The 18,216-nt window shown below is 56.6% G+C and overlaps 1 protein-coding gene across 3 annotated transcripts in view; it reads left to right on the top strand.

Annotated features, from left to right (window-relative positions):
- The window catches only part of RAMP3 (receptor activity modifying protein 3), a 53,852-nt gene extending 41,898 nt beyond the window's left edge, over positions 1-11,954 (top strand). For all 3 annotated transcript variants that reach the window (XM_079931503.1, XM_079931504.1, XM_079931505.1), the window contains 2 exons: positions 6,595-6,727; positions 10,768-11,954. In XM_079931503.1, the coding sequence (XP_079787629.1) occupies positions 6,595-6,727; positions 10,768-11,023 (389 nt within the window). In that variant the 3' untranslated portion in view covers positions 11,024-11,954. The remainder of the gene's footprint in view (positions 1-6,594; positions 6,728-10,767) is intronic.
- Positions 11,955-18,216: the final 6,262 nt, after the last annotated feature.

Genomic DNA, 18,216 nt, shown 5'->3' with positions numbered 1-18,216 from the left:
TTATGGCCAGGTTGTATTACAAAGGAAAATCATCTTTTTACATTTCATTGCTTTGCAACTGGAAGTGGTCCACTTCTGCAGGACGCACCCTGAGGTGCTGCATTCCGAAAACAGATTTTGTTTCCCATAGAAGTCACACTTACGCCCAAGACAAATGCAAAGATACACACAAAGAACACAATTCAACTCTTGTAGCACAAGAACAGAAGGGTGAAGTCCAACAGTTCCCTCGACTTACCCAAATGAGGTTTCCTCTTTTTAACAACAAACAACATATAAATGGAAAGATAGGGAATCAGGACATCGTGTGTCATGGCAATTCACCTGGCCAGTGTAAAACCAAAAATAATAGTTGAACTAAGTTAAGTTTACTTACTTCAGTTTAAAAAGCCTCTCCCCCCATCCTTTTTCACTTTTGGTTGAAGTTCTACTAATTAACCCAAGGCCTACTGCTCGGTTTCATGCCTAGCCCTTGACCAGCCCCTTGGGTCTGGGTGTGAATTCTGGGGGCCTCCCTTTGCAGCACCTTAACACCAAGATTATGAGACACTTACTTACTGGCCCTTAGCTTCAGTTTCCCCCACTCTAGTGTGGATGCAGGAATAGCACCCTATAAAGGGCTGTTGTGATAGCCATTTGGATTCAATGAGTTCAGTCCCCATAACGATGTGCGGGGACCAAGAGTGTGGAATGAAAGGGTTGTGTGTATGGGAAGCTCCCATCAGTGCCTGGCACACATTCTGTGGGCACTCGAGTTTGCTAGCAGCTGTGGCTACCAGCGGCTCACAGCACCGCCAGGCAGAGTGCCCATGCCAGTGTGTATGTGTATGAACATGTCACTGTCACTGTTTTTGTCACTGGTGGGCGTAATGTTGTCCTGCTGTTGAGCCACCTCCTTTCACACTGGATTCTGTGGACTCAAGCGAGCCCAGAGGCAGTGGCTGGATATCAAGTAGCCCAGTGACGCAGTGATTGCAAGGAGGTGGTTAGCCGAGAGGTGTTTGAAGGTCCTCTGACGTCCCTATTCATCATATAGATACAGAAACTGAGGTCCAGGGTGGGGAGGGAACTCCTCAGACTGCAGGGACTGGGGGCAGAACCTTTCAGAAACCACACCCTCCCACAGCCCTACTGGCCATGGCCCATCGCTGCAGAGCCTGCAGTCTGCTCGATGCTGATTTGCGCAAGAGGAGAACGAGAGCTCCTGTATTTCGTTTCCAAGTGACTGGCCATAAAAGGCCTTTCTCTTGGAAATGCATCTGTTTGGCTGTTTCTCATCTCCCAGAGTCTGGAAGTCCCCTAGACAAAAGGAACACAGTGCATTTTCTTTGTTTCCCTGATGGAACCAACTGAAATGGTTTTCTATTTCAACTTAATTCCCGAGACCTTTACTAATGCAGCTGGTAGCTTGAGTGGGTGGCAGCAACACACTTTCTTGGTGTTGTCAGGAATCTGCATCTTTACCTCACTCTTATAACACAGGGCAGGTTGTTGGGTTTGGCTGGGAGCCCCTGAAGCCTGTGCATCAGAAATGGTGCCATGGGCTTCCCTGGTGGCGCAGCAGTTGAGAATCTGCCTGCTAATGCAGGGGACACGGGTTCGAGCCCTGGTCTGGGAGCATCCCACACGCCGCGGAGCAACTAGGGCCGTGAGCCACAACTACTGAGCCTGCGCGTCTGGAGCGTGTGCTCTGCAACAAGAGAGGCCGCGATAGTGAGAGGCCCGCGCACCGCGATGAAGAGTGGCCCCCGCTCGCCACAACTAGGGAAAGCCCTTGCATAGAAACGAAGACCCAACACAGCAAAAATAAAACTTAAAAAAAAAAAAAAAGAAATGGTGCCGTAATTACCAGTCTCCCCACCCCCTCACGGAGGGCACCTGTGGTTGATCAGACAGGTGTCCCATGGTGCCTGCCCTGTGCCTCCTCACAGCACCCCCTGCCCGCCCCCATGGGCGGGAGAATTTATCCCAGGAAACCTGCCTTAGGATGTCACGTGGTCCTTGATGACACATTCTCAACCTGCCCTGGCCAGGCCCCTGTGGTGCTGGGTATGTGGCGATTCTGGGACACATGGAGATTCTGGGTTCATGGAGATTCTGTCCATGAGGAAGCAGGAAGGGAGAGGAGGAAGGGGCTCCAGTGGTGGGGAGAAGTGGGAGGGGAGGAGGAGAAAGCCCTGGGCTGGGTCTCAGTGATCCGACAGGTGGCCGTTGGGTCAGGCTGAGGATGTCTAGGTGTTCCAGGTCCAGGGGTCCAGGTCCAAGGGGTCCAAGAAGTCCAGGGGGTCCAGGTATTCAAGGTCTAGGGGGCATCTAGGAGGTCCAGGGTCCAGGTATTCAAGGCCCAAGGGGTCCAGGGGGTCCAGGTCCGGAGGATTAAAGTCCAGGTCATCCAGGTCCATGGATCCAGGTTCAGTTGGGTCTAGATGGTGGTCCAGGTGGTCTAGACAGGCCAGGTCCAGTCGGGCCATGGCTGGGAGGAGTGGCAGCAGCCAGCAGGGGCGAACAGTGTGAGACTTGCCTGGCCCGTGCCCATGTGGGAGGAGGGTGGAGCCCAGGACAGCCATGAAGGATACTGAGAGGATGCTGTCAGGGGATGACAAGACCAGGCCCAGGAATGGGTACAAGGGCTGGATGTCAGGTGGACTTTCAGAGCCTGTGGTGGGGAGCCTGTCAGTGAGCTGTGGGGAAAAGATGCCTTTGGAACAGGGCAACCAGCGGGAGAAAGGAGCATAGGCTGCCTTCTCATCATCTGCCTCCACCTCAGCCTGAGAGCCTGCGTTCCCTAAAGTCACTAACTGCGGGCCTGCACGGCCCTGGACCCAGGGCTGCACCTGGGTTCGGCCCCCTACCGTGTTACTGAGCAGGTCGATGACTTTCCCCAGTCACAGTGGTCCTGTCTTGTTGGGCTGTTGCAGGGCTCGGCGAGCTGGACCACACTTAGGACAGGGCACTCAGTGGACATTGGTCAGTACTGAAGTGGAGGGAAGCCGGGCAAGGAGGTGTCACGGCAGGTGTCACGGCTCCATTTCCAGATAGGGAAACCGAGCCTCAGAGAGGAGAGTGAGTGCGTCTGGGCTGGGGAGCAGAGCCACGGGGCTGTCTGACTCCCCTCTGACTCTTGGTTTCAGCGCTCCCATTTTCTGTCTCTTACTCTGCAGAGTGTGGGCCTGGGTCTCGCATCACCCACCTGGAGCTTGTCAGAGATTAGCATCTTGGTGCCCCAGGCCTGCGGGGTTAGAATCTTCATTGCACAAGATCTCCACGTGCCTGTGTGCACGTAACTGTGAGCAAGCATTGCTCTTCCCACTTGTTCTCAGCTCTGACAGCACGTTGGAATTATGTGGGCGTAGGGGCAGTTTAACAAACACCGATTCTTGGTCCCTGTCTCAGGGCCTGGGCTGTGGCCTGGGTGAGTCTGGTGTGCGGCCAAGTCAGACACCTCACGTGGTCACCCTGAGAGACTCAGTCTCTTAAATGATATATCAATTCACGTATAGCACAAGAACCTTCCATTTTTGCCCTTTATATTATCACTGTCATACATTTTATTTAAACTTAAGTTGTAAATCCACAATACATTATTTATTTATTTATTTATTTATTTTTATAAATTTATTTATTTAATTTTGGCTGCTTTGGGTCTTCGTTGCTGCATGCGGCCTTTCTCTAGTTGCAGCGAGCGGGGGCTACCCTTCATTGCGGTGCGCAGGCTTCTCATTGCGGTGGCTTCTCTTGTTGCGGAGCACGGGCTCTAGGTGCGTGGGCTTCAGTAGTTGTGGTTCACGGGCTTAGTTGTTCCACGGTATGTGGGATCTTCCCGGACCAGGGATTGAACCCGTGTTCCCTGCACTGGCACGTGGATTCTCAACCACTGCGCCACCAGGGAAGTCCCCACAGTACGTTATTGTTTTTGTTTTCACAGTCAGTTATCTTTTAAAAGATTTAAATGTTGAGAAACAAACTTTATATATTTACTCCTAGAGTTACAATTTCTGGTGCTCTTCATTCCTTTGTGAAGATCAATATTTACTTCTGATATTATTTTCCTTCTCCCTAAAGGAAATTCTTAAATATTACTTGAAGTTTGAGTGTGCTTGTAATACCTTCTTTCAACTTTTGAATGTTTGAAAAAACTTTTATTTTTTAAAAAAGCTTTTTGAGGTATAACTCACATACCACACATTCACCCATTTAAAGTATATAGTTCAATGTTTTTTAGTATATTTACGGAGTTTTGCAACTATCACCGTCATCCAGTTGAGAACATTTCATCACTCCTAAATAAATTCCATGCTCACTAGCAGTGATGACCCATTCCACCAACCCCCTTGGCCTTAAGTAATCTAATCTGCACTCTGCCTCTATAGATTTGGCTATTCTGCAGACTTCATTAAATGGAATCATACAATATGTGGTATTTTGTGACCGGCATCTTTCACTTAACATAATGTTTTCAAGGTTTATCCAAGCTGTAGCACGTGTCAGTACTTCATTCTTTTATGGAAAGACATTACACTACTACCTCTAGTAGTGTGATTGTGGGGCCATATAGTCATTGTATTTTTAACATTTTGAGAAACTGCCAGGAAACTATTTTTCCATGTGGCTGCATCATTTTACGTTTCTAAAAGCAGCATACGAGGGTTCAAATTTCTCCACATCTTCACCAACATTTGTTAGATCTTTTTTTTTTCTCCTCTCCCCTGCCCCCACCTCTGTTAGATCTTTTTGATAATAGCTATCTTGGGGGGTGTGAAGTGATATCTGATTATGGTTTTGACTTGCATTGCCCTGATGGCTAATGATGTTGATTGTCTTCTCATGTGCTTATTGGTCATTTGTGTATATTTTTGGAGAAATGTTTATTCAGATCCTTTGCCTATTTTTAAATGGGTCATTGCTCTCTTTTTATAGAGTCATAAGAGTTCTTTATCTATTCTAGATACAAGCCCCTTATCAGAAATACGATTTTCATACATTTTCTTTCATTCGGTGGGTTGTCTTTTCACTCTATTGATGGTATCTTTTGAAGAACAAAAGTTAAAAAATTTGATATAGTTCACTTTCTGTCTTTTTCTTTTGTTGTTTGTGCTTTTGGTGTCATATTTAAGAAGACTTTGTCTTATACAAGGACACAAAGACTTTCTCCTTTTATCCTAAGAATTTTTATAGTTTAGCTCTTACATTTAGCTCTCTTATATGTTTTGAGTTAATTTTTGTGTAGATTGTGAGGAAAGGGTCTAACTTTATTCTCTTGCATGTGTATATACAGTAGTTCCAGCACCATTTGTTGAAAAGACTATTCTTTCCCTGGTGAATTGTCTTGGTACATTTATAGAAAATAATTTTATTCTAAAATGAAGGTTGATTCTTGGACTCTCAATTTTATTCCATTGATCTATATGTCTACCCTCATGCCAGTGCCACACTGTCTTCATTATTGTAAGATTATTGTAAGTTGTGAAGTTGTGAGTCCCACATAGGCACACATACACCAGATACACACGGTAGGGCAGCGTGCACATAGACACACACATGTACAAACACACATACCACACAGACATACGTATACACACATACACACATCAGGACACACACGGCAGGGCAGCACACATATATACACACACACATATGTCAGGATACACATGGCAGGGCAGATACACCTACACACACAACACACACAGATGTGAACACAACACACACACACTAAGACACACATGGCAGGGCAGCGTACACAAAGACACACACACACACATAGATGCACGCACATACATATATCAATACAACATATGTACTCCAGGACATGCACAGCAGGGCTTTCTCTTGATTATATGATGGGAGCCAAAGCTGGGGGTCACGAGAGGGAAGATTACGAGGGGGGGAACTGACCCCTGGAAATCGGATGCCTGGAGAGGGTGGGGGGACGGGTCCTGAGGGTCAGACAGGCAGGTGTTCCCAGTGGGAGGAGGGTGTTCTCTGGGGGTGGAGGGCACAGGAAGTGTTGGGGGCAGAGTTCCGGAAGAGTGATGAGAAATCCTGGGGCAGGGGTCCTGCCAGACCCCAAGAGTGTTCAAAGGCCTGGCCGCTGTTGCTGGACCCTGCAGCCCTCAGCCCCTGGCCTCCTGGAGTTCAAGGGGGTGGCTTTGACAGGGTGGGCAGTCCTTACTGTCAAGGGCCCTCTGTCGCTGCCCAGAGGCCTGGGACTGTCATCAGACTCTCAGAACGCTTCCTGGGACATGCTGCGGGTGCCCTCACCCTCGAGGTGCAGTGGTCGCCCCTGCTCCCTATCCCCACCCAGCCCGGACTCCGTCAGCCCTCAGCCTCTCCACTCCCGGGACCCCTGTCCCTCTGCATGCTGTCCTCTTACCTGCTTCTACCCATGCCGCCCTGGGAGGCCACGGGCCCTCTGGGTCCTGTCTCCTGGACGCCTCCAAGTGGGTCACTCTTTCTGCACTGGCTTCAACCTCCCCGGGTCACATGGAGGTCAAGGTGAAGGAGGAGGACCCCAGCTGGCCTTGAGGGTCATCAGCAGGAGCCCTTCAAGGCTCATGCCAGCAATTCCAGCAGTGCTCACGGCTGTCTCCTCTCTAGGGGAGTGTCCCCCAGTGGGCGGCTGCAATGAGAAGCGCATGCTGGCCATGCTGCCCCACTGCGGCCAGACCTTTGCTGAAAGGATGAAGAAGGTGGAGGTCTGGAAGTGGTGCAACTTGTCGGAGTTCATCGTGTGAGTGTCCCTGCTCAGGCACTGGGCCTGCCCTCGCCCTGCCCTCGCCCAGCCCACGCCCTGCCCGTGGCTTGCCCACGCCCTGCCCACGCCCAGCCCACGCCCTGCCCTCGCCCAGCCCACGCCCTGCCCGTGGCTTGCCCACGCCCAGCCCACGCCCTGCCCTCGCCCAGCCCACGCCCTGCCCTCACCCAGCCCACGCCCTGCCCATGCCCTGCCCGTGGCTGGACTACCCTCTGCCCACAGCCCGTCTGTATCCTGCTGACCGTGTGCCCGTGCCCTGCCCTTGCCCTGCCTACGTCCTGCCCTCGGCGTCTGTGCCCCGCATGCTCTGAGGTCCACTCCAAGCCTCACAGCCCTCCGCTCCCCACACGGACCACCCTGGCAGTTCCAAACTGGACACTCCAGGCTGTGTGTCCCCCATTCCTCTGAGCGAGGTCATGTCTCTGGGAAACCCTGACACCCACTGCCCTTCCAGAATTGGGTTAGTGCCCTGCCCTGGCATGCCTGCCTCTCTTCACGGTCCATGCTGGGTGGAAATTGTCATTTTGGGTTTTCTTCACAGCACCGGCCAGGGCTGGGTTTGTAGTCAGGACCAGTGGACCCCAGAGAAACTGAACCCCGCTGGTTTCTACCTGGTGCGGCGGGAGCAGTGCCTCACCACAGAGAGCCCCACGTCTAGAAGCTCCCGAGGTTTTTGATCTCCTCTGGTCACACCTAGCATCAAGTGTCAAGGTGGCCCTTTCACCTCCTCAGAAATCACCTACGGGCTGTGCCCGCCCTCCTCCACTTCCCACTTGGCCATCTCAGTCTGGTGCGCTGCTGGCGGCCGCTGCAGACTCACACTGTCCTGTGAGCCGTGCTTGCCTGGAGGCCCCATCCTCCCTGGGAGCCCCAGATTTGCTCAGTTGCATCAGCCCTTTCCCCTCCAAGACCCCGGCCCCTGTGCTCTCTGCCCCCAGTGGCTGTTCTAGGGGCTTCCAGGCCCAACTCCCCCGGGGACAGTGGCAGGCCCCTCGCAGACATAGTTGTTCGCTGAACCAAACAGTATGAAATTTCTGTGTCTGCTGGGAAAGGGGGCTGGGGGCTCGGGAAGGGGCTTGGCCAGGCTTCTTCTTGTCCTCTGAGCCTGGCCTGGACGCCAAGCCTGGAGTGGACACACAGGGGTCCGGGGTAAGGGAGGATGAGGTGGGCGCTTCCCATCCTGTGCCTTTGTCACCTGCTAAAGCCTCAGCGAGGAGATCAGACATCCAGCCCTGGGGCCTGAGGACAGCAGAGGGGGCAGCCAGGAGGGGGGTCTGGGAGTTGGAGAGAGAGGGGCCGACTTCCACCTGAGTAGGGAAATTTGCCTGGCGGGGGAGGGAGTCTGACGGGGGCGGTTTGCCGCGCTCCCGGCCTCTGCATCCCCCTTTCCCAGCTGGCCTATGGCTGCGTCTTCTCTTGCTCTGGAAGCCAGACTGAAGGGAGGACATGGGGAGGCCCTGGGTGACCAGGGGACGCTTGGGAAGCACAGACCCTGTCGTGACCCTGGTTCTGCGATGTCACACAAACAGCAGCTTCCTTGTGAAGGACACCCTGATTTCGTCTCCAGCCTGAACTTGGGCTGGCGAGTTAACAGGGCTTGGGAGCAGTGTGTGCAAGTGTGTGCGTCCCTGCCTTCTGCCTCCCCAGCCCAGGGAAGGGCGGGATGCTGGGGTGTGGGAGTTGGCCTCTACAACTCTCGCCATGTGCCTGAGTGCCCGACCTCTCGGTGTCTTTTATCCTAAAAGCGTTTGCTCTTAAAATTCGGAGCCACTTCCCAGCGTTCTTGGGAAGCACCAGGTGTGGGCATTCTGCGCCTGGCCCCGTAGGTCGACCCACAGAGATGGGTGTTGTGCTCAGCTCTGCCCCATTCCTGGCCTTTGGGGCTCACCCCGAGACCTCACCGAGCACCTACTATGTGCCAGGCACTTGTCAGGAGTGTATTCAATTCACCTCATTTGGTCCTTTCAGTTACCTTATCGGATAAGAATTATGAACCCCATTTACAGGCAGGGACACTGAAGCTCATAGAGGCTAAGTAATGTGGACAAAGTCAGGAAGATGGTCAGTGGGCTAGCTGGGATTGAAGGACATTGATTCTTCATCCTGACCCCTAAGCTGCTGTCCTGTGCTGTTTTCTGTGCACAGGGGGTCACTCGGGCCACACACCACTCCCCAGCCCCTGCAGGCTTGCTGTCCACAGTGGGGCTTCCCCCAGCTCCATCTGCTTCGTTTCAGCCCTATGAGCCCTGGGGTGGGTCGGGGCTTGGCAGGGTGTCCAGTTAGAGGCTCTGTCTGGGGTGGCAGGTCACTGACGGGGCCCAGTGTGAGGGGTGGGTCTTGGGGAGTGATGGGTTTGCCTGAGGACCTGCCTGGTGAGGTGTCCCAGAGCCTGAGCATGTCCCAGGGGCCACATCACGGCTCTGCACACAGATTCCAGGCTGTACCCTTTGCTTCCCGCTCTCTTTTGCCTCGTGTGGCTCTCCTTTGTCTGCGTTAGCTGAGGGGTGCAGGGCAGACGTGTGCCGGACCAGCAACCCAAGCGTCTGGACTGGGAAACTGCCCGGGGCTGCCGGGAGGCGTGGGCACTACGAAGGCCTGGTTTAGTGATTAGCAGCCCCGTTTCCCACCGCCTTTCCAGGCAGAGACGAGGTTCTGTACAGGAAGCTCCTTGCAGGAAGCAGTTCCTTCCTGTTGCTCAGGCCAGGCCACTCGCCCTGGGTCCACACCGGAGGGAGGAGGGGGGCCACAGGGCCTGCTGCCTGTGGGGATCTGAGGCAGGAGCCTCTCCCGCTCCCATACCTGTCCTGCATGCAGCACTCTGCCAGCTGCAAGAGAGTGTGGGCAGTGGTGGAGCTGGTGCACCTTGGCACGTGTCTGACCAGCCCTCTCACCAGAGCACCTTGGACCATGGCTGCCAGCCTAGGCCACCACTCCCAGGGGCCGCTAATCCCAGGCCAGCTGGCCGTGGGGCTGAACTCTGGGTCCTGGTAGCTGTAGCCCTTGGTTGGCTTCAAGGACCGTCCAGAGCCAGCCCGCTGGATGGACGTGGCTCCTCATGGGTGGTTTGCTGAGTGCCCTTTCCGGTTGACTGACACAGACAGGAGGACCCTGGGGCGGGGGGAATCCCACGTGTCCTGTCAGATGGGGGCTGGGAGAGGTGACGTCTGAGAGGAAGACAGGCCGGGGCTGGGCTCACAGGTGGGACACGCTCCCCCAAACCAGGTAAATGAGGGCAAGCTGCCTTGACTGGGAGGCCGCTGGTCCTCGGCCTGCCTCAGAGAGACCTCTTCCCCGGGGAGCCCATAGAGTGGCCTTAGGTGACAAGGGCCTTGCAGGTCCAAGTGGCTGTGACTCCACACATCCCTTGGCCTTGGAAAAAGAAGCCAGGCCCAGAGTACCCCCTGGGAAGACTTGAGAAATGCTGGGCCCAGACCTTGGGCGTTGGGACTTCACGTCCTCATAGGAAGCAGGTGACGGGTGTGGATGACCAAGATGAGGCAGGGATGACGTAGGAGATGCAGGACGGGGCATGAGGTGTATTTTGGGGGGCTCACGGCCTCAGAGTTTCCATGCTGGGCTCTGCTGCCTCTGTTTTAAGATGGGAGGGCCAGGAGTTGGGCTCGATGACACTGGGCTCTGTGCAGAGGTCATTGTCTGCTGGGGTGGGCACGAGGGGAATCGAGTTTGTGACGCGGCAGCCTGCGAAGGGGAGTAGAACATGGCTGTGCACTTTGGGGAGGGGTCTCAGGGGCAGATGAAAGCGGGGCTGAGGCCTAGAGGTGGGAAGCAGGGCATGGGCTCGCCATGCCAGAGAGCCTCTGGGCAAGGACGCCAGGGAGATGGACCCTGCTGGCCCAGCAGGCCCAGTAGGGCTCAGAGCAGGAGGCCTTCCCCTGTGTCCTGGGGCCATGATGAGAGCAGGCAGCCAGACAGGACTGCCCCCCACTTTCCTGGCGGTCAGGGCCAGAGTGAGGAGGGGCAGAGGAGCCAGGCGGTCAAGCCCTCTGCCTTCGCAGGTACTACGAGAGCTTCACCAACTGCACCGAGGTGGAGACCAACGTGGTGGGCTGCTACTGGCCCAACCCCTTGGCGGAGAGCTTCATCGCTGGGGTCCACAGGCGGTTCTTCCAAAACTGCTCCGTGGACAGGCAACACTGGCAGGACCCCCCAGACGAAATTCTCATCCCGCTCATCGCAGTGCCCATCCTGCTGACCATCGCCATGACCGGCGTGGTGGTGTGGCGCAGCAAACGCACCGACCAGGTGGTGTGAGGGCCCGGTGAGTCCGAGGGGCCCCGCCTGGGGAAGCGGAAGAAAGTTCTCCAGGGCTGGGAGAGCCGGTGGACACTCTTCGGCTGCCCCCACCCTACCTGGGCGGCCTTTGGGCTGGTGAAAGAAAACGTGCCGCGGCTGGAGCCTGCGTGCTAGGCACAAGTCACCGCTGCTTCGCCCGCGCTGTCCCAGGCTGGGCTGGGGCCTCGGAGTTCCTAGCACAGAGTCCCGTGGTGCCCCATCTGCAGCCCCGGCCAGACCCCGCCTCCCAACTGACTCTACCCCTGGCCCCAGCCCAGCCCTGACTCCACCCCTTGGCTCTGACTCCACCTCTGGCCCTGACCCCACCTCCAGCCCTGGCCCCACCCCCAGTCCTGACCCCACCCCCGGTCCTGGCCCCACCTCCCACTCTGACTCCACCCCAAGCCCTGGCCCCACCCCGGCACCGCCCTGGAAAGGTGTGCCTATTCCCACCTGGCTGGGGGTTGGGGGTAAAGAGATAGTGAGGGGGTTTTTGTAGGTCCTCGCTTCGCAGGCTTTGAGTCCTCTTGGTAGGGAGCCCACCTACAGATCTGGAAGACTGAGGGTTGGGTTGGGGGTTCCGAGGAGCCACAGCACAGCCTGAGACCTGCTTTCTGGGGCCACCACCAGGGGCTGGAGCTTCCTAACGGCCCCCCGCTGTGAGCACGGCCTCGGGGTGGGGTCCCCTGCGCTGTCCTTCTGGCTGAGCTCTGTCTGCCATGTCTGTGCTTTCTCTGAGTAAAGAGTCATGCTGCTTCTGGGGTTTCCAGTGTTATTTCAGGGAATTCCCAGAGACCCCTCCTGGCCTCTTAGAACCGGCAAGTCCCCCATGCCCATTTTACAGATGGGGAGTGCCTGAGGCTCCAGAATGTCAGAGCTCAGAGTGGCAAAGAGAGCTTCACACCAGGGGAATGTGGGCAGGCAGGAGGCATCTACCCATCCAGCTTGCAGAGGTTTTGTGCTTCCCACTGGCACCCTGCGCTTTGAGGATGGAGGGGCGACTATCCTTCCAGCGTTTCAAGGTCGCCTAGGGCTTGCCAAGACCCCCACCTGGTCCTGGGGACCTGGGAGCAGCTGGTGGGGGCACTTTGTCCGCAGACCTCTCGCTGGGCCTTGTCCATGTTCCAGTTCTGGGGCCGAGGCTTTTGGATGTGGGCTGTTGGCTTCAGCACGGTCTTGCTGGGGACCAGAGGTGGGCCATGGCTATGAGTGGACGTGGAGAGAACCTGGCGGGGCAGTCCCTGTGTCCATCAGAGGCCCCGCCCCCTTCCTGCCCAGAGATGTGCTGGTCCCCTGAGCCTGCTGGTCCCCTCTAGGTGCCCAGCGGTGCGGGTAGGGGCGCAGTGCAGGGACAGAATCTGAAACTCCTGGCACTTCTGCTTCGTGAGGCAGCTTCGGCCGAGGACCAGAAGTCTGTGATCTGAACGTGAACCCACGCTGACTCCAGCGCATCTCCCGCTACCTGAGCCTCGCTGGTCACCTTCGCTGGACGTCTGCCAGATGACGTGGCCTCTGGAGGCCGGGGTGCGGGGTCAGAGTGCTCGCGGGTCTCAGACCATCTCAAACGTTTAAAATGTTGGCCCTCTTCTCAGATGATGTCCTGGGGGGCGTGGCTGCCTTGGTGGGTGTGCAGCCCAGCCCCTGGCTGGCCCTGGTCACTCCCTGTTTGAGGGCCTCTGGAGCACATGCTGTGTGTGCCTTCCCCTCCCCAGGAGTCCTCACTTCCTGGGTCCCATAAGAAGCTGGGCCCCCACCAAGGGGCTACTCCTGTGTGCACATGGCCTTCAAGTGGCCCTCTTGGCTGCGGACCCCACCCTTACCAAGAGTGGCGACCCTTGCAATCCTGGGCCAGGCACCGGGCCACCCGACCACCCCCCTTAGCTCTACAGTGCACTTCCTTCACTATGCTAACTTTAGAGACCTCCTGGCCCCCATGAGACCTCCGACCCCCAGGCCAGCTCCGTCCAGCTCTGGCTCTCTGCCTTCCCCCCCGCCCAGCCTGAATCCTGGTCAGTGGACTATTGGTCATGCCTTTGCGTGCTCTGTCAGCCCCTTGGCCCTCTCGTCTTTCACTGTGCTCATTGGCAAAACCAGGGCACGGCTAACCCAGTTCTTTGCCTCCTTGAACCTGCAGCGGGGCTGCTGAATGTGTCGGGTGAAGAACGCACAGGGATGCTGTGTCAGCACCTACTGCTGGGTAACAAATATCACAGACTTCAAGGCTGGAAGTAGTCCAGCTCTGCAGCCTGGAGTCGGGGTCCAGGTTTGCTGGTTCTCAGTGCAGGGTCTCTCCAGACTGGAGCCAAGATGTCATCCGGAGCTCGGGGTTCTCGCCCAGGCTCACGGGGTGTGGCAAAGGCCCGTTGAAGGGCTAAGGGCCCCATTTCCTGTGGCTGTCGGTGGGGCTGCTCTTAGCTGCTAGAGGCCCTGCACATGTTCCTGCCTACATGGCCCCCTCCATCTTCAAAGCCAGCAAAGGAGACTGTACATCATATTGACCCCTCTGACCTCTAGACTTGGATTTATCGGGGTGGGGGGGGGAGTCATATGATCGGTAAGCCCGCCAGGATAATCTCCGTATCTGAGAGCCAGTAAAGTTGAGACCTTAATCACATCTGAGAAATCCTGTTGCCCTGGTTAGAGTTTGATTGAATAATCGGAGAGGGTGTGTGTCTACCAGGGTGGGGACCCCAGGACATCTGGGACCCCCACCCCGACCCCAGCCCCAGTTCTGCCCTTCCCTCTGCCTGGGTTTTCCCGGATGTCTCACAGCTCCTCCTCTTCGTCTCACTCCTTTATTTTATCGCTGAGTCTCACAGTGGCAGAGGGCTGGTTCCCTCCATCTGGCACACTAAGTATCACCCCTGTGCCCTGCTTTGTATCAATTGAAGGCGGGTGGGGAAGAGGGTCCAGCAAAGGACGTGGGCTGTGAGTGATGGAGGGTGCAGGGAGCAAGGTGTCTCTAGGGCCGGTCCGGCAGTCTGATGTCCTTTGTGCACTTACTTCTAGAAACATTTATTAGCGTGGGAGTCCCTGGGCACCATTTCTGGCCGAGGTGAGGTTGGGACTCTGACTGAGCCAAATGCTCCTTGTGCTGTGTGTGTTTGGAGAGTCTGGAGTTCCCTGCACTGAGGTCCTGAGGGCTGGGGGCCGTGGAGCTGCCGCACTGCTGTGGACAGGACTGGGGGGTGGGAGCCCAGGTGCCGGTCCCCACTCACCTCATCAGGAAGGGAAATAAACCTGCATTCAACATTCACCCTGTTCAAGAACTTAGGATCCAGGAATAAGAGGAATGTCTACTCAAGTTTCCTATTTGAATCTTTCCTCACGTTCTCACCTATCCATGGGTTCTTTTCTCGGATCTGGAGGGTCCTGGGTGCCAGGCCCACACAGGGAACGTGCGTGTGTATGCATGTGTGTGCATTTGTGTCCCTCTTCCCCCAGCTCCCAGACAAGGGGATGCCATGTCTCTCCACTTTCTAGACAAGGAATCTTGATATGGTATTTCCCTGGGAGGGGCAGGATTTCTCATCCCCTCCACCCCAACCTCCATGTTACAGAGACTAAGTTTTAGTCATGAACAGCTGAGATGTCAGGGCTCCCTGCGCCCGGCCAGACCTCACTGGTATTTGCTGGGGAGCTCTATCCCAGGCATGGCATGCTGAGAATACTGGGGCCCCATCAGTGTCTCTTCAGCTTGCCTCTAAAGTGGAGGTTCCTCCCAGGAGAGGCAGCCTGAGAAGACCAGAAGCTGCCGTAGGGAAGCCCAAGCCTAAGGGAGCTCTCAAGAACTGTGGGCATTTTGGTGGTGAGTAGTGGGAAGCGGCTGGCAGCTCCACCGTGGAGGTGAGCATGAGAGGAGGCTGGCAGCTCCATAAGGGCACAAGTTAAGCCCCAGGCAGCTGGATTTTACCACCAGAGAGAAGTGGGGACAGAGACCAATGCAAAGAGCCCCAGTAGGGTCAGAGCAAACCTCATAGCCTGGCCCTAAAACCACCCCACCAAGGAGCTCAGATTTGATTGGATTAGAATGTGGAGCATCTATGTCCCAGGTCATCGTCAACACAATGGCGCAGTCAGCCAGACACCAGTGGAGCCTGACAGCTGAGCGTGACACCCGCAGAGACAGCAGATTCACACAGAGATCAGACGCAGGGACATCAAAGGCGGCCCTGCGGAGCCTCTGTGGTCCTGAGTGTGTGTGGTGAGCCCAGGGCTGTGCTCTCTGAGAACGACATGTGGGCTCACACTGACAGTCCAGCCCATCCCCAATTTGTCCCTCGTCCTCCAGTACTCTCCGAGAGCACGTGCAGACTTGCCTCTGTCTTACGTACACAGATCAGCCAGGTGCCCCTCCCCTGGAGGGGGTTGGTGCAGGAACCCTCAACGTGTCCTTGACCGAGCTGTGCTCTGTGTGTTCTGTGTGGACCTCTGCACAATGGTCAGGGTGCTGCAGGGGACCACACTTACGACGTGACCTTTGACAAGTATGTGGCCTCTGCACAGGTAGGTTCCTGGTTCACACAGGGCCCTGGGAGGGCGGGATGAGATAACCCACACAGCTTGCTGATCTTGGCACACAGTAGGTGCTCACTGTTGGCTGCTCTTATGGGAAGTCTGGGCTGGGGTCTGGACTGGGGAGTCCCTGGCGTGTCCCTCCGTGGAGGGTGACACTGTGGGAGTGGACGATGTGGGAGTGGACATCCCAGGGGATGTGCTGTGGGATGTGGGAGTGGACATCCCAGGGGATGTGCTGAGTGGGGCACAAAGAGAGCTTAGGGCAAAGTCCCGAGGTAGGAAGGAGGGTCCTGGGCAGCAGGGAGGGAGTGAGAGAACCAGAGAGTTTCCAGAAGGCGTCAAATGCTGCTGAGGGATCCAGTTCATGGAGACCAAGAAGAATCCCCTGGATGTGGTCAGGTGGCGATCCTTGGACCGCTGTCAGAACCATCTCCTGTCCTGCAAGGCAACAGGACCAAGAATATGTCACCCACGGTGGGAGGCTTACGTGGCTTCAGTCGGGTCCTCGTGGGGGGAGGGCACTCCTGACCCTCCTGATGTCCTCACCATCCCCCCGAACAGCAGGCCACGATTACACCGGGAACGCTTGCTGGGGGAGCCCTGATCCTGCTGGGACTGTTGGAGAAGGTTCCAGAAAGAGCAGAGTTGGCAGATGACGGGTGGGTCAGAAGGTTGGGAGATTGGGTGGTCCTGAAGGGTGTGGGAGAGGTGCTGAGGAGCAGGTGGGCAGCCCCGAAGCTGCCACTTTACAAAAAACAACTGGAGATGCGGAAAGGCTTTAAACAAGGCGAGGTTCCCGTGGTGGGAGCGGATTTGAGGGATAGAGGAAGGAGGAACGGGCCCTCTGTGTCGTCACTGCAGAGGCTCCTCCCACCCACTGCTCCCTTAGTGGCCGGTCTGGCCTCCAGCAAAGCAGACCCACCCTTTCCTCACGGGCAGGGGCCCAAGTGGAGGGAAGCTGGGTGTCCTCTCGGGGAGCAGCGGTTCCGGGCAGGGAGGCAGAGATGCGCAGGCGGAGGGGGGCCGTTTCCCCGCAAAGGTTTGACCCCGCCCCTCCTACGCGCTTATTTCTGGTCCCTCTCGTCAGGAGCCTTCTCCTTGGGGCTGGTTTGGTCACCAGGCAGCAAAAGCCTTGAGGCTGTTTTTACAGCTTGCCTCGGGGCAGCCAAGAAGGGGGAGCAAGGCCACCTGAGCCCAGCGCTGCTGCTGCCTCCCCCACATGCCTGGTGTCCAGGGTGCCCGCTCATGTCCAGAGATGCCCACTTGTGGCCGGGTGTCCCTTTGTGTCCAGGGGTGAAGACACCTTCTTATTGCTGTCATTTATGTTCAGTTAACAGTGGATGCCTTTAACTTGCAAAGTAGCCAAAATGAATGCAATCAGTGGAAGGGAATCAGTCAGAACATCAGAACCGGGGTGGCGAGTTCCCTGGTGGCCTAGTGGTTAGGATTCGGGCTTTCACTGCCATGGCCTGGCTTTGATCCCTGGTCGGGCAACTGAGATCCCGCAAGCCACACGGCGCGTTTCCAGGAAGACGAAAGAGGCCCCCAAAGGTCACTCTTCATGTCTCTGACCATAACTGGGTAAGGGACGAATGGTTGGCAACTGGCTGGCGCTGTTCCCTGAGCCCTGCGGGAGCAGAGAGGCCGTGTGTGGCTGCACAGGTGCCCGGGACCTGGCTCCTCCCCGACTTGCCGAGGGGCCCCAGGAAAGTCCCAGGCCTGGCCTTCGGTCAGCAGAGGACACGGGGTGGACGCGGGAGAGGACCCACAAAGGCTGCCAGAACCGAGTCACTGGGGCTTTGGCAACGGGTCCTGCCCGAGCAGGGGCTGGAGAGTCAGATGTGCTCAGGACAAAAGGAGGCTGGAGGGGAGGCCGGGTGACATGCAGGTTTGGACCTGGGGAGGCTGTGGACAAGGGGCAACTTCTTGAGGGATTGGGGTCCCCTCCACACCTGCCTGCCTACGAGAGCTCTCCTTATCCAGAGGCTCGGCTCTGCGCTGTTGTGCGGGCTCTGGACCAAACTGTGATGGACGTGCAGAGGCACAGGGTCCACATGGCGGGTGCCTGGGGTCACCAGGAGGAAGTTTGACAAAGGCCGTTCCGGGCCCGCTCTGTGCTCAGGAGCTGCCCCCTGCCCAGGCGACTCCTGGATTGCGTTTGGCCAACGAAAGGCCCCAGCAGCTTGGAGAGCGGGCGGGTTTCTCCCCATCACTCCTGCTCCGTCGGCCTCTGCAGCAGCTTCCCTGTGGCCACCCCTCCAGCTAGGCACCTCAGGGTGGAGGTGCCGGCTCCTCCCACCATGCCTTTCGGACGGAGATTCCCATCAGCACAGCAGGAAACTGGGCGGCTTTGTTGTTTCTGAGGCTCGTGGCTCTCTGTGATGCTCGAGATACGGTGGAATTCCATCCGAGCTCCTGGGAAAAGCCAATTCACAGCCAACCGGAGACCGTGGGATGGGAGGGGAGGGCAGCCTGAAGATAAGCCACAGGAATGCACGGTTGCCCTCCCACTCCACAGCCCTCCTCGGCCCTGAGTCTGGGAGGAATTGGGGCTGCCGATCTTGTCTGCCTGCCCAGCTAGAGCTCACCAGGGCTCTGTGGCCTCAGGGGACCTCCCTGTCTCGAAAGCCCCCCATCTGTCCAGCTGATCTGAC

Source organism: Stenella coeruleoalba (assembly GCF_951394435.1).
Source record: "Stenella coeruleoalba genome assembly, chromosome: 9".
NCBI lineage: Eukaryota > Metazoa > Chordata > Mammalia > Artiodactyla > Delphinidae > Stenella > Stenella coeruleoalba.
The sequence above is the reverse complement of the archived record's forward strand: the minus strand, read 5'-3'. Positions and strand labels throughout refer to the sequence as shown.